Source organism: Entelurus aequoreus, linkage group LG04 (assembly GCF_033978785.1).
Source record: "Entelurus aequoreus isolate RoL-2023_Sb linkage group LG04, RoL_Eaeq_v1.1, whole genome shotgun sequence".
NCBI classification, from domain to species: domain Eukaryota; kingdom Metazoa; phylum Chordata; class Actinopteri; order Syngnathiformes; family Syngnathidae; genus Entelurus; species Entelurus aequoreus.
In genome coordinates, this window is record NC_084734.1 from 29,810,568 (window position 1) to 29,835,654 (window position 25,087).

Consider the following 25,087-nt stretch of genomic DNA (forward strand, 5'->3'; position numbering starts at 1 on the left):
CCACCCACCCTCAACCAGAAGCACCTGGGCCATGCCAGCCATTTTGTTCTGCTTCCGTTGCTATGTCGGAGTATTTTAGTCGCTTGCGCTTATATGCTTCACCAACTGCAGCTTCCCATGGTACAGTTAGTTCCACAATAAAAAGTTAATTCTGAGAGGTTGACCAAAAGATCAGGTCCGGCCTGGGGGGAGTTAGTTAATCTAAATTTAAAACACTTCATTGTAGTCAATATGTATGTATGCATATGCTTAGGTGTGAATTCCGTGTAAAGTTTTCTCCACAGTTACAAATCATAACACACTTTTTGTGTATGTCTGTAAAGAGTTCGTGTGTGGAGGTGTTCCCTTTAGATTGCAAATAAAACCCTCCACTCTCCACCCTCTCCAAAAGTGTGCAAATGTATCTTTTGAAAATATAAAATGCTAAAAATATATATCTCGAAGACAAACATCACTGCTATTTTTTTTCCCGACACGGTCGAAATTAGACTTTAGACATTATATAGATTCACCGGACAAAACATTAGGTACACCAGCCTACTCGCCAATCGATAGCCGCATGAAAAATTTTACCAGCATTTATTTTTGTATCAGCATTAATATTGGCACTCACTACATGTGAGTGCCAATATTGGATTAAAATAATACTTTATTCTACCTTTTCTTGTGGCCACTCAAACCAAGTAATGTTGCAATGGTGTCCTCTATTTATTTGTCTGGAGTTTAGCGTCTAATCCAACTTTGTCCTGGTCAATTTTGACAAAACAGTCCAGTGTAAAATGTTGTGGACAAACATGGAAATATTATTCTTTTATAGACATTGGAGCAGGCGGGGGGCATGAGACGAGAAGAAAAAACACCCGAGGCAGGCTGCAGGCAGCAGCTAAAAGTCTCCATACAGATGGCCTAGGACTAGGACTGTACTAAAATTCCCACATAAGTACCACACTAAAAAAAGACTGCAAAACACAACGTTCAGAGGCATCTAAAACTGCGTGCTGTCAGGCTTGTTATGTTTGGGTTTTCCTCTATGTTTGTGTTTATTTCCTGTCAGCGCTCTTATTTTGGTTGCATTTCCTGCATGTCTCCCTGAGCGCTCGTTTCCCTCACCTGGCTGGCCCTGATTGGCAGCCTGGCACACCTGGTTGCAGTTGCCAATCAGGCTACTATTTATGCCTGCCTCACCCTCCAGTCAGGGCTTAATGATTGTATCCTGTAGCCTGTTTCCTTTTAACCTGTTATCCTGGTTCCTGTTGGCTGTTTCCTGGTTCTTGTTTTCCCCGCATGTGCACTTACCAGTTGCACTATTTGTTTTTTTGACATTAAAGTCATGTTTTCCTGCGCTACGCCTGCCATCCCTGCATCTTGGGGTTCAAGACCGACAGCAGTCCCTGACACGTGCAAGCTCACGCCCAAATGCATCAACATAATTTGACACTTTGGCATTGTTTTTCCTGACATAGTAAGTTGAAAGATCCAGACACTTTTGTTAATATTTTTATCACGCAATATAATAAAATATGCAACCGTAATTATTTGTTACTTGTTTAAATTGACAACAATATTGTTCAATTTAAACACTTATTTTGGATGTGTGCTTAGCTGTTGAGTAGCTGTTAGAGACTGGTAACCTATAGCCTACTTTGTTAACCTTTTGTAAATGACTTCACTTAAGTACAAGAAGTGAAGTATATTTGGATAGCGCTTTCCTCTAGAGACTCAAAACACTTTACATAGTGAAACCCATTACCTACATTAAAACCAGAGTGGCTGGCACTGGAAGCAGGTGGGTAAAGTGTCTTGCCGAAGGACACGACGGCAGTGGGTATTGAACCTGGCACCATCAAGTTGCTGGCACGTCCTCTGTACCAACAAAGCCACGGTTTTGCACAAGTAAACAGCAGGACCGCTTGTGAGCAGTAATGTCGGAGATTTGGTATGCAAGTCCATATAATCTGATTTTTTTTGCTGGTATCAAACTGATATCACTATCAGATTGGGACACACCTAATTAAAAGTGTTTTCTTCTACAATGTTCTCAGACTTATTAAAGTTTTTTGTACAGTCTCTAATAGGGCTCTAGCTATCGAGCATCTTAGTAATTAGGTTGTCTATTGATTTGTTTGTTCGATTAACTGAATAATTGGATGAACCCCACTTTGAAGCCTGAATGCTTCTTTAAGGAAAACAGTTTAAATAAATGTTTATACTTGCCATAACCTTCATTTCTTTATACAAATGCACATCATCAACATTGAAACTGCAACATTTTAACACGTGTTCATTGATAAAAAAAATAAAAAAATGTGTTTAAAAAACTTGGATGCATGTGCATGTATGAGCCAGTCTGCCCCACAACAAGAGGATAGAGGAAAAAAAGGAACTTATTGACGACAGTAGGAAAGGGATTCACATGGCCCCATTCCTGGGTGGATCTCACGTAAGAGGAAAGGGGGCGGGGTAATTATTTTGCAATGCAGTCTGCTGAAAACGATGGAAAGTGCCACTCTGCATTGCAACTGACGCTGTGGTTAAGGTTGGAATTGCCACAAAACACATTTTAATATATTCAAACACTCTACTGCCATCTGGCGGCTAAAGTGGATGGTGCATTCCCACAATTTGTCGGGTTTCGTGTGTCAGGTAAACTGTGACGAATGTGGCCGTATGAATCCCCTTCCTATTGTACAACCTCGGACAACAACTGCAGACTCACGCTGAGATACAGTATCTGTTGATGTCACATGTGGGAAAAACCTCGCAAATTGCTTGTATTACGTGACGTGACCTCTTCCCGGAAGAGAAAAACGGTGGTGGTCAACCAAGTCAAGATGCTTTCCTTATTCTTGGAGAAAGGCTAAATGGCGCCTTGTACTCATTGAGAACAGAGCTAGCTTGACCACCACGCGTATTTAATGGGCGAGATGTGAGTCGGACGTGACGTCATTTAAAACCAAGAAATTGGGCAAATTCTAAACAGATCGTTTAGAACAGGGATGTCAAACTGGTTTTCATTGAGGGCCACCATGCTGCCATCAGAGGGCCGCTTGTAACAGCGAATAATGTATGAATTTGCCTCTGGATTTATTTATTAATTGTATAAATTGTTTTAAGTAGACTGTCGATTTTACAGTAAAAACTTTACATTTACAAAATTTTACTGTAAAATATAGTGTTGTTGGGGGTTTTTTTTACAACATTTTACAGTAGATGGAAAAACCATACCACTGTGTTTTTGGGGGGAGGGGAGGGTTATGGAAAAAGCTTACAGCTTAATTGCCCGAATTTTTGTGTTGAATTCGTTTTTACAACATTATATTGTTGATGGAAAAACAGTACAAGTTCTTTTTTTTTCTGGCAATTTAGCTGCCAGTTTTTCTACCAAGATTTTACGGTAAAAATATGGCAGCTCAGTCAACAGAATTTTAACGCAAAACAAATGGTAGGTTTTTTTCAATTTACAGTAGTATGCTGTAAAGAACACCGTAAAACGTATTGTCATTTTTATTAATTCGATGGGTAGTTTGCTGTATAGTTAAATATTTGTATGTATTTTTATTTAGACAAAAACATGTTTGGAAAGTACAATAATATACTGTAATATTTGTTGCAATATTGGATACTATTAAAGTTTAAAAGGTATGCAATTTCAAGCAGTAGATATATTTTTGCTATCAAAATAAAAAAAATCAATGACATTTAGTGAGAAAATATGAAGTACTTTATTGACACATATCATTTCAGGGTGTTTGCGGGCCAGATAAAATGATGTCGCGAGCCAGATCTGGCCCCCGGGTCTTGAGTTTGACACCTGTGGTTTCAAATTTTAGATTTTTATGCAGATCCCAAATAAACGTAAACAGGTATTAATGGGTAAATATAAAAGTAATATAAAATATAAAAGAAAAAAACTATAAACAGATGACTCTTTGTATATGTTGAATTATTTGATGTTATGTAAATTCCTCATAATGAAATATTGTTAAATATATTGGACTGGACGTCCCCCTTCCCATTTGTATTATTACTTGTTTTCTACATTCTTTGATTCAATAAAGCAACCAAAAAAACACAATATATCAAGCTGTTTACAGTAGTACAGATTTGATCACATTTAACGTATTAAAGATATGTGATGAAGTCAATAAGTGGAGTGCTGCAGGTTAATGACAACAGTGATAACAAACGTGATCTGAATGTTGTAATATATATATATACATTTTGTGTGTGTGTGTGTGTGTGTGTGTGTGTGTGTGTGTGTGTGTGTGTGTGTGTGTGTGTGTGTGTGTGTGTGTGTGTGTGTGTGTGTATACAGTAAATATGTATATACAGTAAATATATGTGTGTGTATATATACATGTATATATACATACATATATTAATATATATGTATATATACACATATGTGTGTATATGTATATATACATACATATATATGTATGTATATAGATATAGATATATATACAGTATATACAGTAAATATGTATATATGTATATATATGTGTGTATATATGTATATATACACACATATATACAAAATTATGTATATATATATATATATATATATATATATATATATATATATATATATATATATATATATATATATATATATATATATATATATATATATATATATACATAAATGTAAATTGTATATATACAAACCCCGTTTCCATATGAGTTGGGAAATTGTGTAAGTTGTAAATATAAACGGAATACAATGATTTGCAAATCATTTTCAACCCATATTCAGTTGAATATGCTACAAAGAAAACATATTTGATGTTCAAACTGATAAACTTTTTTTTTTTTTCAAATAATCATTAACTTTAGAATTTGATGCCAGCAACACGTGACAAAGAAGTTGGGAAAGGTGGCAATAAATACTGATAAAGTTGAGGAATGCTCATCAAACACTTATTTGGAACATCCCACAGGTGAACAGACACATTGGGAACAGGTGGGTGCCATGATTGGGTATAAAAGTAGATTCCATGAAATGCACAGTCATTCACAAACAAGGATGGGGCGAGGGTCACCACATTGTCAACAAATGCGTGAGCAAATTGTTGAACAGTTTAAGAAAAACCTTTCTCAACCAGCTATTGCAAGGAATTTAGGGATTTCACCATCAACGGTCCGTAATATCATCAAAGGGTTCAGAGAATCTGGAGAAATCACTGCACGTAAGCAGCTAAGCCCGTGACCTTCGATCCCTCAGGCTGTACTGCATCAACAAGCGACATCAGTGTGTAAAGGATATCACCACATGGGCTCAGGGACACTTCAGAAACCCACTGTCAGTAACTACAGTTGGTCGCTACATCTGTAAGTGCAAGTTAAAACTCTCCAGGACCCCAGGAAGACTGGTGGGTTGTTGAGGCAACCAGCTAATGGGGATCCTTAATAAAAATTTTAAAAAATCCAATGCAAGGCGAAAACCGTTTATCAACAACACCCAGAAACGTAGTCGGCTTTGCTGGGCCTGAGCTCATCTAAGATGGACTGATACAAAGTGGAAAAGTGTTCTGTGGTCTGACGAGTCCACATTTTAAATTGTTTTTGGAAACTGTGGACGTCGTGTCCTCCGGACCAAAGAGGAAAAGAACCATCTGGATTGTTATAGGCGCAAAGTTGAAAAGCCAGCATCTGTGATGGTATGGGGGTGTATTAGTGCCCAAGACATGGGTAACTTACACATCTGTGAAGGCACCATTAAAGCTGAAAGGTACATACAGGTTTTGGAGCAACATATGTTGCCATCCAAGCAACGTTACCATGGACGCCCCTGCTTATTTCAGCAAGACAATGCCAAGCCACGTGTTACATCATCGTGGCTGCAAAGTAAAAGAGTGCGGGTACTAGACTGGCCGGCCTGTAGTCCAGACCTGTCTCCCATTGAAAATGTGTGGCGCATTATGAAGCCTAAAATACCACAACGGAGACCCCCGGACTGTTGAACAACTTAAGCTGTACATCAAGCAAGAATGGGAAAGAATTCCACCTGAGAAGCTTAAAAAATGTGTCTCCTCAGTTCCCAAACATTTACTGAGTGTTGTTAAAAGGAAAGGCCATGTAACACAGTGGTGAACATGCCCTTTCCCAACTACTTTGGCACATGTTGCAGCCATGAAATTCTAAGTTAATTATTATTTGCAAAAAAAAAAAAAAGTTTATGAATTTGAACATCAAATATCTTGTCTTTGTAGTGCATTCAAGGATTTGCAAATCATTGTATTCCATTTATATTTACATCTAACACAATTTCCCAACTCATATGGAAACGGGGTTTGTACATACATATATACATATATATCTATATATACACATATGCGTGTGTATATGTATATAAAGTAAATATGTATATGTATATATATATGTGTGTGTGTATATATATATATATATATATATATATATATATATATATACATATATATGTATATATATATATATACACATATATGTTTATATACATACATATATATGTATATATATATATACACATATATGTTTATATACATACATATATGTTTCTATAATATACATTTGATATGTATATTAGTATGTGGTGTTTCCATGTGTTGCATAAAAAGGAGTGATGTATAAGTAATGGTGTGTGTGTGTGTGTGTGTGTGTGTGTGTGTGTGTGTGTGTGTGTGTGTGTGTGTGTGTGTGTGTGTGTGTGTGTGTGTGTGTGTGTGTGTGTGTGTGTGTGTGTGTGTGTGTGTGTGTGTGTGTGTGTGCGTGCGTGTGTGTCTGTGCGTGTGTGTGTGCGTGTGTGCGCGCATACAAAGTGCGAGGATGATGATGGTGATGATGATGATGTTACCTGCTGAACATGTTCTTGAAGCGTGTAAACATGTTGTCTGAAGGACTCTCCGCGTCTCGGGGAAGGTTCTCCACTGTCGACACGACGGAAATCATCTCGATCGATTATTAGACCATTCCGACACACAAAGAGGGAAGAAGACGAGGCTGGAGGAGGATTTAGGGGAGGAAAGGGATGCGTCCTGCGTGACGTGTTGAAGGTGGTGATGGTGTTCTGATGGTCCACGCGAGATAATGAGAATATTTGGTCTTCTTCTGGAGCGCCAAGAGGAGTGCTGAGTGAAATCCATACACGTGTCGACTGTGTCGATACCAGACATCACTCAGTATCAGATTACCAGTGATGACTGCAATTATCTTGTTTATTTTCACAGATATTTGTTGCTGTGTTGTCCATATTGTTACATTTATATAGTCTTATATACTGCTATATGGTCATATATTTAAATGTGTTTTCCTTTTTAGTTAATAGAGTCAAGAAATACGTTTTTAAAATGATTAGAATTTACCTCGAATTATTTTTGACTATTGATTTTATTTTACAATTGTTTGTAAATAGAATAATTGCAATTTTAAAAAACAATTTTGTTAGTTTTGTAATATCGTCTGTTAAATTGTTGTGTATTCTTATTTTTACTGTTATATTTTGATTCTTATTATTGCTTTTTATTTTTATTATTATATTTTCTGTTTTATTTCTATTTATACCCCCATTATTTACGTTTTACTTTTTTATTTCGATCTCAATTCTGTACACTGCTGCTGGGATTTTAATTTTTTGAGGGAAGTTCGAAATAACTCAAACTCGAACTCTACTGAAGTACTATCTATCTATCTACCTATTGATAAAAAATGTTTTATTGGTCTAAAATATTTGTACTGAGCTTTATTGTTATTATTTACGGTTAACAAACTACAGGCAGATTTACAATATCCTTTAATGATCTTGAAAAAAATGCAAAGTTAAGAAGTATCGGTATCGGCTGTGCATGTATATCCTCGGTATCACCTCGGTATCACATCGACATCACGATCAGTGTCGAATAAACCAGCTCGACGAGAGGAGTCAGATCGACATGCCTGGACGGAATGTATCACTGTACCGCAGGGGGGCACCATCTGATATATATATATATATATATATATATATATATATATATATATATATATATATATATATATATATATATATATATATATATATATATATATATATATATATATATATATATATATATACATATACATATATTTATTTATATATATATATATATATATATATATATATATATATATATATATATATATATATATATATATATATATATATATATATACACCGTTCAAAAGTTTGGGGTCACATTGAAATGTTCTTCTAGCTGCAAATGTCTGGTTTTTGGGGCAATATCTACATAGGTGTATAGAGGCCCATTTCCAGCAACTATCACTCCAGTGTTCTAATGGTACAATGTGTTTGCTCATTGGCTCAGAAGGCTAATTGATGATTAGAAAACCCTTGTGCAATCATGTTCACACATCTGAAAACAGTTTAGCTCGTTACAGAAGCTACAAAACTGACCTTCCTTTGGGCAGATTGAGTTTCTGGAGCATCACATTTGTGGGGTCCATTAAACGCTCAAAATGGCCAGAAAAAGAGAACTTTCATCTGAAACTCGACAGTCTATTCTTGTTCTTAGAAATGAAGGCTATTCCCCAAAATTGTTTGGGTGACCCCAAACTTTTGAACGGTAGTGTATATATGTATATACATATATATGTATATGTACATATATATGTATATTTACATATATATGTACATGTATAAATACATATATATGTATATATATACATATATGTACATGTATAAATACATATATATGCATATATACATATATATGTATATATACATATATGTACATGTATAAATACGTATATATATGCATATATATATGTATACATAAACATATAAATATATATATGTATACATATATATATGTACTGTATATATACGTATGCATACATATATATATATATATATGTGTGTAGAAATATACGTGTATATATATGTGTATGCGTACATATTATACATATACAGTATATAAATATATATATATATACATACATATTCATTAAACAGAGTGAAATATTTCAAGCCTTTATTTCATTCAAGTTTGATGATTAGATAATCCCTCCATACATTTTCTACCACGTGTCCCTTTAATAAGCCAAAATTCAGTGTTACAGAAAATGAGAATATTACATAAAAGAATAAAAAACATAATTTATAGACAAGATGTCAGTCTTGTGATAAAGTATGGTCATTAATTTGCGTTTAATACTTGGTTGCTTGTATTATTGTATCAATATGGTGTGTCAGTATCTACTGCTCAGATGTAATGGAAGCTCCTTGCAGCCTCCAAATCATAAGCATTGCACGGTGTGGTGCTTCTCATTATCCTCTTGACCATACCGCATAGATTCTCTATAGGATTACGGAGAGATTGCAGGACAGTCAAGCACAGGAACACCACAGTCATTGAAGCAGTACCAGGGATTTAGAAAACCCTTGTTGCAATTCAAATTAATCTCTTTCCACAGATTCCAAACTTTCCCTGAAACTAGCCCATATTCTGTAGACCAACTACCTATTGGAGACCCCTGGAATAACCCATTGTGGAAGTCTGTTACGTCCCTTTCAGGGTTAGACGGACCAATGTGACCACAACACCTCGGAACGTGGGTTTCAACAGGAGAGTTTTTTATTTATTTTTGTTCTTGTCATCTTCAACGTTTCTTCCTTTGCTTTTCAGCCGTCCGGTCCCTTCTGACCCGCTCTTTGCTTTTCAGCCTCTTGGTCTCTCTCCTGCTCCCACTATTCCCCCCCGTCTCATGGTCTCCGGCCCTGCTAATAAAGGAACAGGTGATTAGATAACTCGCTCCAGCTGAGATATCCACTCACCCGTCAGCTGCTTCCTGGCCGGCCCCTGCACACACCCCGCCCGCAGGGAACGCGTGGACCACGCCCCTCTCCACGAATTTTTTTTTACAATTTGTGTTCTCAAAGTGCAATTGAGGCGGGCATCAAATTCAATATTAACACACACACACACATACATACATGGAGCACAAATAGTGCATTTATTTATTAAGGAAGGTCAGCTAAGCTGGAGCCTTAAATAAAAAGTATGTGAAGAAAGAAATTGAAGACATATTTACAATCATTCTGACCCTCGGGTCCACTTCCTGTCATCTTTTCAATGTCGTCGTTGGAATTTTGCATTTGAGCAGGGACACAAAGCCAGCTTTCTTCTCCGCGTGCTGCATCAAGTGACAAAACAGCAGCTGGAAGTTGAATGGCAACAGTTGTAGAGATGGTGGTAGAGGACAGACGGTCCTCTCATCGTCGTGTCAGTGAGGCCTCTTTCCTCTCGGCACGTCCCTCCATCGTAGTACATGAGCTGGTGACAGGAAGTGAGCCATCTGGCTTCGACTCCAGTCTTGTTCACTGTCTTGGAGGCGCTTCCAGTGTGGGACGTCACTGACGTCCTGAGTGTCAACTGGTCTTTAGTGAGGACACATCACTGGCCCAGCCTCTGCTGACATTGGCCAAAGCGCTGCAAGGTGCACAGTAAGTCCTCATATGAGATGTTTCTGTGTGACGGCAGCGAGCTGAAACAAAGAGCCCAAGATACTTACAACACAGCACAGTACACTAACAATGCAGCTTTCAAGTACACACTTAATTAGCAACAAGTTGGCAAAACTTGCTATCTGTGCATGTGCACACTAAGTGTAACTGCAGAGGCAGAATTACAGTTGGCTATGCACGTGTTTGTGTGTCTGTCTGTCATGACACTATAGTGGCTCCCTGGAGCATTTTTTAAAAAAGATTGAAAATGGAAAAAGATGGGGGGGGGAAATTATTGTTTTGTTTTAGTATGTTTTTTGTTTGAGGACAAACATGACACAAACCTTCCCAATTGTGTGTATGCTTCACTGATGAGAGAGAGTATTCCGTGAACATCGTTTTGTCCTACTAATTTCGGTGGTTTTTGAACTCATCATAGTGTGGACTGTGACGCAACAGTTTGTTTACATGTAACATCTTCCACTCCTTTGTCTCATTTTGTCCACCAAAAGTTGTATGCTGTGCGCGAATGCACAAAGGTGAGCTTTGTTGATGTTATTGACTTGTTGGAGTGCTAATCAGGCATATTTGGTCAGTGCATGACTGCAAGCTAATCAATGCTAACATGCTATTTAGGCTAGCTGCATGTACATTTGCCTCATTTGTAGGTATATTTGAGCTCATTTAATTTCCTTTACTTTTATCCTCTTTGTATGTAATTTAGTTGTGCATGTCTCATGCATTTCAGATAATTGTTGTGTGCCTTGTTGTTCCAGACCACAGCAAACATTACCGAGCTTGCAAAAGATTGTAATAAATCTATTAAAAGAAGACCGCCTTAACTTGGACACACACATCTATACTTTTGGCCATTAAAAAGACAGTAATTTCCAGTGGTTATCTCACCTTCTGTGTAGCCTCTGATTTACTAATGATTTCTAATGTTGTAAAAATGTGTAGAATAAATATAACATTTCAACATTTCTGTCAACGTAGATTTGCTTCAGCCTGCGACACAGTCATTTTGATAGTAGGCTATTATAGCTCATGTAGACACTTACGTCATGTGTTGCCTTCATTATAAGACTTACAGTATATATGGCTTTTAATTTTTTGCGGCTCCACACAGATTTGTTTTTTGTATTTTTGATCCAATATGGCTCTTTCAACGTTTTCCGGTTGCCGACCCCTGCACTATACTGTAGTGTGTGAATTTACAGCTTTTGACCACCAGGTGGAAGGAAAAAAGCACACACACAGAGCTGTGTCTAGAGAGTAGGGCCAACTTGGTTTCAGGCGATCTCCTCAATGATTGCTCAAAAGGCAGTCACGTGACTGCAGGGAACCATGACTACTACTAACTTTGAGCTGGTGCTATGTGTTTGTAGTGCTTCCATGTTAGTTTTTTGACGTGTAAAAATCTCCTGTTGAGCATGGGGCTGATCCACCCGCGAGAATTTTGGAAAGGTTGAACATCGCTTTCCCCACAATCCACAACGAAGACAAGTATGGGAAGTGAGGGGTCGCAAACACTGGGGAGCCACCAATTACAGCGTCTTGTGCGAAGTAAACACGACTGTTTTGTTCAGGAGAGAACACACAAATTAAGGGGATGCCATAAAATCACTTTATAATGACTTGAAATCTGTAAACATTGTTCCATGATGAAATTAAATATTGGACAAGGTGAACACAAACGACAGTATTTTGTGTATGCTGTGTGTTCATTGATGATGTCGTGTCTTACATGAATTCAGTGAGTCTGATGTGCCAGGGGAGGAAACCCAGAGTACTATCTACTGGACCAAACTTGACCACCAGCTCAGGATCTGGAATATTATTTGCCTCTGAAACACACACAAAAACCAGAACTTAATTTCAAACATAACATCAGGGTGGCTACACTAAATGCTGTAACAAGTAAAACAATGTAGGGCTGCATGATTAATATAAAATCGAATTGACGTCAAGGTTTTAATTAGAGAAATAAATGAAGTTTTTATTTTCATTTTCAGTGACCGACGTGTTCACCAATCAGATATGTTGAGCCTCCCATTTGTTGCATGGACTTTACTGACGTCATGTCTGGCTCACATTTCTTCCATTATATATGCGTGGTGGTCAAGCTAGCTCGGTTCTGAATGGGTACTGGGCACCATTTAACCTTTCTCGAAGAAAAAATGCCCTATGCGTGTGTTGTTTTTGGCTGTATGAATCGTTCAAAACGCGAAAAGGATTAACATTTCTTTAGACTTCGAGAGGTAATCAAGAAGGGAGAAAGTGTGCAAGATTTTACGAAACGACGCGAAAAGCAGCACACAATACAGTCCAAGGGAGCAGAGTCGAAGAATGCATGAGTTTGCAGTGATCACTTTGTTAAAGGTTTGTTTGATTTAGTGTTACCGTTTATTATTTCCCATTTAGGTACTATCTTGATATTATTTGTATTTCTTAAACACATGTTTGCTACGAGTGTTTCGAAAAGCACCAACTCGGCGAGTCTAAAAGAAAACAAATGTGAGCAAAACCTAAAAGGCAACAAACATAAATGAAGCTTTCAGTACATACACAATGTTGGCATCTATAGTTATATTTTGATAAAGACAGAAAAAAACACGCTACTTGTAAACGGCGCGTGCAACAGCAACAAACATCAGCTACATGAAGTTACATGAAGTTTAACCTTACCCGAGCAAAAACAATGTATATTTATCCATGAGAGTCTTGATACCAATTTCCTTGACCCAACCACGCACATACAAGTTGTAGACCTCCATGCTTTTCCAAGTTTCTATCTGTTTTGTTGTGTAGAATGATGTCTAGAGCACAATAGTTTGATATGTCTGGGAACGCGACCGACGGATAATCATTGATATCGCGAGACAAATCTGTTTTTGATAAAGTATAGGGATCTATTCCATTGCATAGTTAGATTTTTTGCTCGTATCTGCTTTTTGCAAGAAGATTTAAGCCTCTTTTGGTAAACGGATTATACTTGTATAACACTTTTCTACCTTCAAGGTACTCAAAGCGCTTTGACACTATTTCCACATTCACACACTGAAACATGTATGTGTTATTTCAAAACAAAATCACAATATTTACCTATCCTGCACTATGATATCAACACATTCAACACACAATCACCTAAACATGCAAAGATGTTAAAGATGCGTTTTGCGAGCAAAAACGCAGCAAAGCCGCTGACATTTGTTTCTTCCTTGCACAGTATTTCACTTCCAAGTGTTCCTGACTGTCAACAGAAGCAACCAACACTGATCAAAACATACTGTAATGTTCCAAGAATAGCGGCTCACACAAATTCCCAGTTTGTCTTCACTTATTTGACTAAAGCCTTACTCTCATACAAGGGGCTCAATGTACGTCTCTCCTTTTCCGGCAACACTCGCACGAACTCTCACCCCACAACAACCCGTCTCTTCTCCCTCCTTGCCCCCAGTAAAGGCCATTGGCTAGAATCCCGTAGCCAGCGGCTACACCACGAAGGCAACTTGACACGATCAATACGCATTGTTTTGCGGTTTTATATGGTCATTGAAAAAACTACCACATTGGCTAGAAAAATAGCGGAATTCCACTGTATAGAGGGAATTTGGGATCCCTGTTTGTTATTTATTTTATTTATACAGTAAAGCACTATAGTTCCTACCTGTTTCTGTACATCGGAATAAGGAACAGACAAGGGTTGAAAAGAAAAGATGAGCGCGACGAAGGACTACGGTCCGTTTGAAAAAATCAAAAAAACTGCCTTACTGACAGGATCCCTTTTCCTGTTTTATCCAAAATGTATTTGCTTTTCGCAGCACTTATTTTTACGTTCTCTTCTCACTCCATGCAATCCATTGCTCACAGATCACGTCCTGTTTCCAGACCGCGAGTGCCTTTGTTCATGCAACTAACAATGTTTCATTCCTTCTGGTTTTTTCCGAACAAACAAAAATATATATACTGTATATCAAACGCATTTGTTATTGATATCGATTGTGTCTTTTGTGCTATATACTGATATCGTTTTATTGGCCTAGCCTTAGATTTGACTCAACAAAACAGCCAAAATTGCAAATCCATTTACTTTGATAATTTAGTTCATGACTACATCTCCTTGGAAACGGGCGCATACACGACAGTGCAAGTGTAACAGAAGCCAGTCAACTTCAAAAATTGTGCTGGCTATCCTGGAGATTGCCTATGCTTTTAGCTCAGTAGGCAGCACGCTCGCCTCTCACAACTGCAACCTGGGTTCGCGCACCGCTTAAGAGTAGTAGTAACAAACAACAACGCTGAGAGAGCGGGTACACAATCACTACAAGAAGCAGTGCTGTCTGTGATTTACAGCTATGAACACCAATACTTGCATTCGGCTGTCAAAATCGGTTGGGTGGGGTCCCCAGGGCTTCAGCCAAAGTAAGCCTGTGCATTTAAGCGGACTGACCGTAGCTCTCGGCCATTTTTATTTTGTAAAAGTAGCTCTCACAAATGTTAGAGACCCCTGCTATTAGGGGTGTGGGAAAAAATCGATTCGAATTGCGATTCTCACGTTGTGCGATTCAGAATCGATTCTCATTTTTAAAAAATTTATTTTTTTAATTTATTTTTTTATTTGTATTTATTTTATTTTTTTTAATTAATCAATCCAACAAAACAATACACAGCAATACCATAACAATGCAATCCAATTCCAAAACCAAACCCGACCCAGCAACACTCAGAACTGCAATAAACAGAGCAATTGAGAGGAGACACAAACACGACACAGAACAAACCAAAAGAAGTGAAACAAAAATGAATATTATCAACAACAGTATCAATATTAGTTACAATTTCAACATAGCAATGATTAAAAATCCCTCATTGACATTATCATTAGACATTTAGTTTATGAGATGCGATGCAAGTGTAAGCCACTGTGACACTATTGTTATTTTTTTTATTTTTATTTTTTTTAGTAATGTTTGTAATGATAATATCAATGAGGGATTATTAATCACTGCTATGTTGAAATTGTTACTAATATTGATACTGTTGTTGATAATATTCATTTTTGTCTCACTACATTTAGATTGTTCCGTGTCATGTTTGTGTCTCCTCTCAATTGCTCTCAATTGCTCTGTTTATTGCTATTCTGAATGTTGCTGGGTCGGGTTTTGTTTTGAAATTGGATTGCATTATTATGGTATTGTGTATTGTTTTCATAAAAAAAAATTAAAAAAATTGTTTAATAAATTAAAAAATAAGCGGTAGAAAATGGATGGATGGATGAATGATTTAGTGGTTAATGAAGGGTTACCTCTTAGCAGTGTGTCCAGCATGGAGACACTAATATCTTTGAAGCTTCTCTCTTTGTTCTCCACGGAGCGACACAGTTGCTGTGCTGCGTGAACGATACTCTGCTTGCCATCTTCTGGAGACAAGACCTTCACTGTGGGCTTGCATGACAACACTGAAAGACAAAGAAAAAGCCAACATTACATTTTCAGTAAACGTTTAAAGAAGTTTCATCAGGGTTTGAGTTGTGAACCTATTACTTCTCAACTTGACAAGCTCCATCCGATTGGCCTACAATTAGCATACACATGTACACTGTGATGTCCAATTTACCCATCCAATCAATGTTGATGTCATAAACCAGCCGTCTGATTTGTAACATTTGAATGATACCGAATTTGTGATGAATGATTACAAAATATTTCACTCTGTGTGGAAATCATTGAATTCAATTTAACTATCGATCCTCTAAACATCCTACATCCTTGCAAATGTACATAAAGTACAGTATATGATATAATTACATTTACATCCAAAAACATCCACCCCACTTGTACCACAACAAAAAGAAAAACAACTCATCTAAAAGCTCCGTTGACTTTTTGATGACTCAATCGATTTAACTTTACTCTAAATATGTGACGCAATAAGGGACTCTTGAACTCGGTTTCATCATAAACACAGAGTGGAAGTAAAGTATGTGCTGTCCTTACCGTGATTTTGGTGTTCATCAGCACAATCACTGAGGAATTCCACATTGTATTTGGATCCTTCCACACCTAGCAGATCCTTCTGTTGTCTCAGTATCACCTCCAGCAGCCTCGAGTTGTCCTTCCGGAAAATCCCTGGCAGACCAACAACAAAGAAACAAGCGATGAAACATGCAATAGCAGCTTTGCAATACACATTTATTAGTGTTGTAGAAATGTGTGGTTCCATTAGAGCACTTATTCTCAAATAGTGGGGTGGGCTCCCCTGTACATCCTATTCATATTTGTCCCTTAATTATTTAGGTGAATGGTTCTTTTGGAATTTGTTGATTAGGGATGTATATCGTTGGGATTTTATCGAAACGATACTCTTATCGATATTCGGAACAATGCTTAATTTTCTGGACATGAAAATGTGAAAAAAAATGCATTTTAATTAGCAATTGTATGAGCACAAGAGGTTGAACACTTCCAACATGATGTACTGTAACATCTCAGAGCAGGGAAGTCTTATCAGTACCTGTTTTTTGAGTCATAAACAAGTCAACTACGTGTGCAGTGCCAAGTGTTTTGTTATCTTCTTGTAAAGACCACATAGATCTATCACTCTGTTTCTATTTATTTCAATTACACTCAGCTGGAAGTAATATTTATGTATGGCATGCATGTGCACTTTTTACATGATATATCATATCAAATATATTATATAAATCAACACAATCAATTATGTGTCTATTTTGTAACCATAGGAGTTGTCATCTGTGTTTATGTTGCACACAGACGTATTTGAGTGACGGACCAGAAGCCATATTGAGTGTTGACAGCTACTGTTTTATGTGTGTGCGTGTAGTGAGTATTATATAAATAAAAAGACTCAGTGATCAAGTGTAATGCTCGATCGTCTAGTTTTTAGTCAAAAGACAGAACAAACGGACACACAGTTAAGAAAGGTGTGTTTTAATGCCACGCAAATGCGGCACAATGGAGTGACATCAGACAGCAACCAGAGACCTGTCAGTGGATGCTACATTGCTTCAAAGCAACTTTATGGATTATTATATTACCTCAATTTTTTACTTATTTGAGTGGATTAATATTGGCCTGTGGATCAATGGATCGCTAGGACGGTTGATAAGACGTGGTTGTGACAAGTCGAATAAAGTGCGTAATTGACTTAAAACTGACACAGCGTGCGTGACTTTGAGAAATATTTGAGGAGGAAATGTGTTTCAAACTTGTGTGGTGTTGCTTCCTCGTTTGTCATTATTTAAAGCTGATTTTAATGTGTAGCAACACATAAATTAAATTGAATAATAAATTGAGAACAGGAAGTGAACAAAGGTTTTAGCAACTGTTATGTAAAGGAAAAGCGGTAGGATTAAATAAGCTGTGCTTCTTCCTACTCTTTTTCAAACATGTTGAATAGAGAAACTGGAAATTGTGATGTATCATGTTGTATGCTGCATGCATGTTCGAAATAAACCCAAACTTAACTCAACCCATCCATCCATTTTCTACCGCTTGTCCCTTTTGGGATCGCGGGGGGTGCTGGAGCCTATCTCAGCTGCATTCGGGCGGAAGGCGGGGTACACCCTGGACAAGTCGCCACCTCATCACAGGGCCAACACAAATAGACACACAACATTCACACTCACATTCACACACTAGGGCCAATTTAGTGCTGCCTATCAACCTATCCCCAGGTGCATGTTTTTAGAGGTGGGAGGAAGCCGGGGTACCCGGAGGGAACCCACGCAGTCACAGGGAGAACATGCAAACTCCACACAGAAAGATCCCGAGCCCGGGATTGAACTCAGGACTACTCAGGACCTTCGTATTGTGAGGCACATGCACTAACCCCTGTCGCACCGTGTTGCCCAACTTAACTCAACCTTTATAGTAAAATGATGTGCACATAAAATGAGAAGTTTGTACACTTTGACAGCCAACCCAGAAATGGCGATGACAGACTAGAAAAAATACTTGGTTGCACCCCACTTCTTTCTTTGCGAGGACTATGAGTCATCCTTCATCATAACGGGAATACATCAACGTCCTACAGATCCAATATATTATATATATATATATTATATATATATATATATTTGAGACAATACCACCATACCCCTATCTTTTGCTGTGCCTTTGTTACGGAAGTTTGCTCTTCTCTGCGCTTGACTGCCAAAGCACAGGGCATTCCCTTTGGCTCAACCCTGCCCCTTGCATGTTTACCTAGGCTTCTGACAGAAAACAACACAACACAACAACCTTTTCAAAAGAGTATGGCAGCCACAGTGCCGACTCCTGAGTGACGCAATGCTTTGATCAGCGACCATTTGGCTATTGGTGAATAACTACAGCTTTATTTAAACATACACCAATTGGCCAATTGAGAACCTACAGTATATCTCTCATTGTATCGACGTTATCACTAATCTCATCTGTTTATGCTGTTGACTTAGCATAGCAGCTAGCGATAGCTCCTCTCTGCTGCTCGCTCGGTGTGTCAAATGTTTAGCTATTTCTCGGCCTGAAAGTGGCTCTCCCCATAGCTCGTGCAGACTAACCTTGTGTAGCGGCTGGGTGGCTGAAGAATAGTTTTAAACTGAACAGCCATAGAACGCAGTGAGCGAGTAGAACCTCTATATATCCCTGTACACAAGTGTGAGGCTGTAGACCTAACATTAATAAACAAAATGAACGAAAACTACTTCGACATAGTAATGGCTAACTAATTACTTAATAAGAAACAAGTGAAGTTACTACTTGCAACAAAAAGTAACATGAGTACTCTCAACACTGGTTATCTAGTCGTAAAACATGTAAGCAACCTTAAGCACATTGCACATTTTGCTTAAGATACCAATATATATCGTTTATCGCCACTCGGCCTAAAAATGCAGGGATATCAGTTTTGGTCCATATCGCCCAGCCCCACTACAATACATATATACTTACAGTGTTATTAAAAAACATTTTTAGGGCTTTATAGGCAGAATATGTGACTCCCATAGGCTCCATTGTAAGGGGACTTTTGCTCACATGTATTTACTAGTTAGAATGCATAAAAAAGAAAAACATGTGTGTGCTTGTCTTACATAAGAATTGTGAATTCCAAAAAAGAAGTGCAGTTCCCCTAAACAGCTTGACCAAACTATACAGCCTCATGGAGACATTTTGCTTCCTCAAAGGTGGAACATGAGCGTTGAGTCAGACTAACTAATATAACCTTAGTCCACAGTCACGCGACAATACTCAATTTGGCCTCAAAAAAGGTATATGATTTTGTTGGGTGGACCTTTACACCACTTATTCCAAATTAGTTAATATAAAACAAGATCCATCCATATACACTACGGTATATCAGTGTTTTCCAACCCTTTTTGAGCCAAGGCGCATTTTTTTCTTTGAAAAAAATCCAAAGGCACACCACCAGCAGACATCATTAAAAAATGAATTCAGTAGACAATAAAAAGTTGTTGGATATGAATTTAAACCATAACCAACCATGCAACACTATAGCTCTTGTCTCAAAGTAGGTGTACTGTCACGACCTGTCACATCACGCCCTGACTTATTTGGAGTTTTTTGGTGTTTTCCCGTGCGCATACATTTAGTTCTTGTCTTGCGCTCCTATTTTGGTGGCTTTTCCTGTTTTGTTGGTATTTTCCTGTTGCAGTTTCATGTCTTCCTTTGAGCGCTACTCCCTGCACCTGCTTTGTTTTAGCAATCAAGAATATTTAAGTTGTTGCTATCTTTTTTTGTGTGGACATTGTTGATTGTCATGTCATGTACGGATGTACTTTGTGGACGTCGTCTCTACTCCACACACTGTAAGTCTTTGCTGTCGTCCAGCATTCTGTTTTTGTTTACTTTGTACTTTAGAGCGCCGACACTCAACGGCACACTATTTGCAGATTATAATTACTGGTTTGCAAAAAATATTTTTAACCCAAATAGGTGAAACTGCATAATCTCCTACGGCACACCAGACTGTATCTCACGGCACACTAGTGTGCCGCCCAGTGGTTGAAAAACACTGCACTATATTGCCAAAAGTATTTGGCCACCCATCTAAATGATCCGAATCCAGTGTCCTAATCACTTGGCCAGGCTACAGGTGTATAAAATCAAGCACTTAGGCATGAAGACTGTTTCTACAAACATTTGTGAAAGAATGGGACGCTCTCAGGAGCTCAGTGATTTCCAACGTGGAACTGTCATAGGATGCCACCTGTGCAACAAATCCAGTCACGAAATGTCCTTGCTCCTAAATATTCCAAAGTCAACTGTCGGCTTTATCATAAGAAAATGGAAGAGTTTGGGAACAACAGCAACTCAGCCACGAAGTGGTAGGCCACGTAAACTGACAGCGGATGCTCTTCCAACATGACAGTGCGCTAGTGCACAATGCTAGGTCCACAAAGACATGGATGACATAGTCTGGTGTGGATGAACTTAACTGGCCTGCACAGAGTCCTGACCTGAACCCGGTAGAACACCTTCGGGATGAATTAGAACGGAGACTGAGAGCCAGGCCTTCTCGACCAACATCAGTGTGTGACCTCACCAATGCGCTTTTGGAAAAATGGTCGAAAATTCCTATAAACACACTCAGCAACCTTGTGGACAGCCTTCCCAGATGAGTTGAAGCTGTAATAGTTGCAAAAGGTGGACCGACATCATATTAAACCCTATGAGTTAGAAATGGGATGGCACTTCATGTTCATATGTGAGTCAAGGCAGGTGGCCAAACACCTTTTGGCAATATAGAGTAGATAAATAGTGGTGAAGATATCACTGTGGAGGTCATCTCAGGGCAAGCCACCTGTCTGTTGGCATCCATAATGTCCATCAAAGCATTAAACATTTTTGCCCTATTTTGAACAGACTTGGAGCAGACCACAAACTATCTGTACACCTTATTCTTTACCGCACATACATATATATATATATATATATATATATATATATATATATATATATATATATATATATATATATATATATATATATATATATATATATATATATATATATATATATATATAGCACATTTTCATAGATAGTTGACATATTATTGGGGATAAGTTGTTAGCGTGAGTTTTTACCTTACCATGATTGTCATAGATGCTGACATAGGATATTCCAATCGCCATGCACCACACCACCATGTTGCCAATGTCCGTGTAGCTGTGCTCTTCTTCGGCTACCAAGAGGCCGACGTGCACCGGCAACTTGTCCAAAGCTCTGCCGTCGGTCAGCCACCGGTGTCGTCGGCTGCGAGCACAGTTTCCGGCTACCAGAGTGCCATTCACGTCGGGGTTGTGATTACATTTCCTCCGCCGGTCGTGGAAGCCCACTAGGGACATGGGCAGGAGCAGCGCGGCCACAGCCCGCTCCCACAGCCGGCCATTGCAGCTCCGAAGCGCCACACGCAGCCAGGAGAGCAGCGCTCTGTTGCTGTGAAGCACGAACAGCAGCAGCCGCCATAAGACGCTGTACAACAACGCCATCGTTGTCCTTATTTCATCTAAAGTTACTCGGACCTGCTGCACATGTCACTTATGTGAGAGTATTACGTGTCTGACTCATCCGTGTCCATGTCATCCCCCTGCCGCCATCTTGCTCTCTCCCTGGCAACCCATGACCTGTGAACCCGCGGTGTGATTACACGTAACTCGCTGATTGGGCGAGAAGTGTGTGACGTCACTCAGAACCCCGCCTCCCATTTTGGGGCAATTCAGTACTGCAAGCAAATAACATTGACAATATATGTTTGTATGTAAATTGTTCAATAAACAAAAATAAATACATACAAATAACAAGTACTGCAAGCTAATTATTTTACCAATACTGATTCTTTTAACTTTTTTTTTTCTACGGCAATTGAATGATTTTGTTTTTATTTCCATCCAAATTTCTACCGCTTGTCCCTTTTGGGGTCGCAGGGGGTACTGGAGCCTATCTTGTTAACCAATCAAATAAAAACACCGTATTTTTGCTCAAAAACTATCAACAAAATACAAACATTTATTTTCCCTGATTTAAAAAAAAAAAACTTACTATAGTTTACTATAGTGGTGCAAAATAAGTACAGCAAAGACGAGCGGAAACCATCTTCAGTACGCATTTCCCTAACTTTACAAAATTCACAAATAAAACATCCATCCATCCATTTTCTACCGCTTGTCGCTTTGGGGGTCGCGGGGGTGCTGGAGCCTATCTCAGCTGCATTCGGACGCAAGACTCAATATATACAAATGAACAATATTAACAACAACAAATCACAATATGTATAAAAAAAGGACTGAAAAATTATGATCGATTCGATATCAATATAGTCATAGGTATCGACGTTTTCATTGATCCGCATACTGATTTCAGTTTTTTCTTCCACTACTACAATTAATCCACCAAAGCAATTTGAATATTTTTTCTTTAGCGCTTTAATGTATTTGTCTTTATTACGCTCATAAATGAAAATATATTTTTTTAATTTTATAATTTATTTTACCGTATTAGTTTTAATTGCCACATAGAGTTGAGGCTACAATAATCAAATAATAATTGTAATTTTTTTATACCAGGTAATAACGCCTGATTACCATCCAAACATGTAAAAGTCCAACTCGTGGAAGCTGTTTATGAAGTAATATTTATATAAATCCAGACCCAAACAATACGTGGAAAATAATGTCATTGAAATAGAAAGTATTGGCGGGGTGGTGCTATTCATCCACTAAAGCAGTAGAGAGCGCCATTGCAAAGTAAAAACAGCACTGCTGCAACAAAATCAAAGTCATGTATGGGGTGTGGTTAGAAAGATGGGTTCTCAATGATGGAAGAGTGACTGATAAAGAGAAGGCTAAATTATTGGCAGAGACTTTTGCTAAGGTTCACAGTTCTGAGAATTTGAAGGAGCAAGAAAATCCAGGCAGACTGAAAACTTAATTGGAAAATATCAAAGCATTTTGTATAAAAGCTGATTTGATGGACCTGAGAATGCTCCTTTTACACTAGAGGAATTTAAATATTCACTGAACAAAACAAAAAAACTGCCCCAGGAATTGACGACGTAATGAAACATCTGCGCAATGGGTTCCTCAAAAAACTTTTGTATCTACAAAACCCAAAACCAGTGAAGTTGGCACGTAAATCGTGAATAAAAACAGTTTACAATGATTTGCAAATCCTTTTCAACCTATATTCAATTGAATAGACTGCAAAGACAAGATACTTAACGTTCAAACTGGAAAACGTTATTTTTTGCATATATTAGCTCATTTGGAATTTGACGCCTGCAACATGTTTCAAAAAAGCTGGCACAAGTGGCAAAAAAGACTGAGAAAGATGAGGAATGCTCATCAAACACTCATTTGGAACATTACACAGGTGAACAGGCTAATTGGGAACAGGTGGGTGCCATGATTGGGTATAAAAGCAGTTTCCATGAAATGCTCAGTCTTTCACGTACAAGGATGGGGCGAGGGTCACCACTTTGTGAATAAATGCATCAGAAAATTGTCGAACAGTTTAAGAACCACATTTCTCAATGAGCTATTGCAAGGAATTTAGGGATTCCACCATCTACGGTCCGTAATATCATCAAAAGGTTCAGAGAATCTGGAGAAATCACTTCACGTAAGCGATGGTTTTACGGACCTTCGATCCCTCAGGTGGTACTGCATCAAAAAGCGACATCAGTGTGTGAAGGATATCACCACATGGGCTCAGGAACACTTCAGAAAACCACTGTCAGTAACTACAGCTTGTCGCTACATCTGTAAATGCAAGTTAAAACTCTACTATGTAAAGCGAAGACAATCTAACCCTAACCCTTTTTGGATTTATCTGAGAGGACATTGAGAGTCTCACCTAGGAAAAGTTGTGACTCAGGCATGCTGGGAAAGGGAAAGTGTTGAAAAAAACTGTTTTGGCTGGAAAGGAAATCAGATAGCTCAGGGTATGGGTGTTGGCAACAGAGTTTGAGGAGACTGTAGTGTGGCCTACTCATCATCTATGGCTATTTGGAAAACGAATAGTGGACCTTACTTACTGTCAGTTAAACAAAGAAAGAGGAATGCAGATATGGTTGGTGAGTTTTGTAACCTGGTTGAAACCAAATACAAAACCCAAAAACCAGTGAAGTGGGCAGCGTTTCTGGGTGTTGTTGATAAATGGCTTTCGCTTTGCATTGTAGAGTTTTAACTTGCACTTACAGATGTAGCGACAAACTGTAGTTACTGACAGTGGTTTTCTGAAGTGTTCCTGAGCCCATGTGGTGATATCCTTTACACACTGATGTCGCTTTTTGATGCAGTACCGCCTGAGGGATCGAAGGTTCGTAATGTCATCGGTTACGTACAGTAACTTCTCCAGATTTTCTGAACCTTTTGATGATATTACGGGCCGTAGATGGTGAAATCTCTAATCTCTCTGCAATAGCTCGTTGAGAAATTTTGTTCTTAAACTGTTCGACAATTTGCTCACGCATTTGTTCACAAAGTGATGACCCTCGCCCCATCCTTGTTTGTGAATGACTGAGCATTTATACTCAATCATGGCACCCACCTGTTCCCAATTAGCCTGTTCACCTGTGGGATGTTCCAAATAAGTGTTTGATGAGCAT

General features: G+C 38.3%; 2 protein-coding genes across 3 annotated transcripts in view; both read right to left on the reverse strand.

The window, feature by feature from the left end:
* The window catches only part of LOC133647793 (solute carrier family 35 member F1-like), a 55,613-nt gene extending 48,632 nt beyond the window's left edge, over positions 1-6,981 (reverse strand). Inside the window, exon 1 of the mRNA XM_062043491.1 lies at positions 6,833-6,981. Within this exon, the coding sequence (XP_061899475.1) occupies positions 6,833-6,927 (95 nt within the window). The 5' untranslated portion in view covers positions 6,928-6,981. The remainder of the gene's footprint in view (positions 1-6,832) is intronic.
* A 2,153-nt stretch (positions 6,982-9,134) lies between these two features.
* On the reverse strand, positions 9,135-22,109 carry LOC133648451 (dehydrodolichyl diphosphate synthase complex subunit nus1-like). Of its 2 annotated transcripts, XR_009825871.1 has the most exons (6): positions 21,572-22,109; positions 16,459-16,590; positions 15,768-15,920; positions 12,207-12,306; positions 10,048-10,500; positions 9,135-9,736 (listed from the first exon to the last, which is right to left on the reverse strand). XR_009825871.1 is itself a non-coding variant. In XM_062044552.1 (5 exons), exons 1-5 carry the CDS (start codon positions 21,969-21,971, stop codon positions 10,410-10,412), a joined length of 876 nt encoding a protein of 291 aa, XP_061900536.1. In that variant the 5' UTR covers positions 21,972-22,109; the 3' UTR covers positions 9,947-10,409. The 2 variants fall into 2 exon arrangements, 1 of the variants encoding a protein (XP_061900536.1); XM_062044552.1 differs by lacking the exon at positions 9,135-9,736 and having other exon boundaries at positions 9,947-10,500.
* Positions 22,110-25,087: the final 2,978 nt, after the last annotated feature.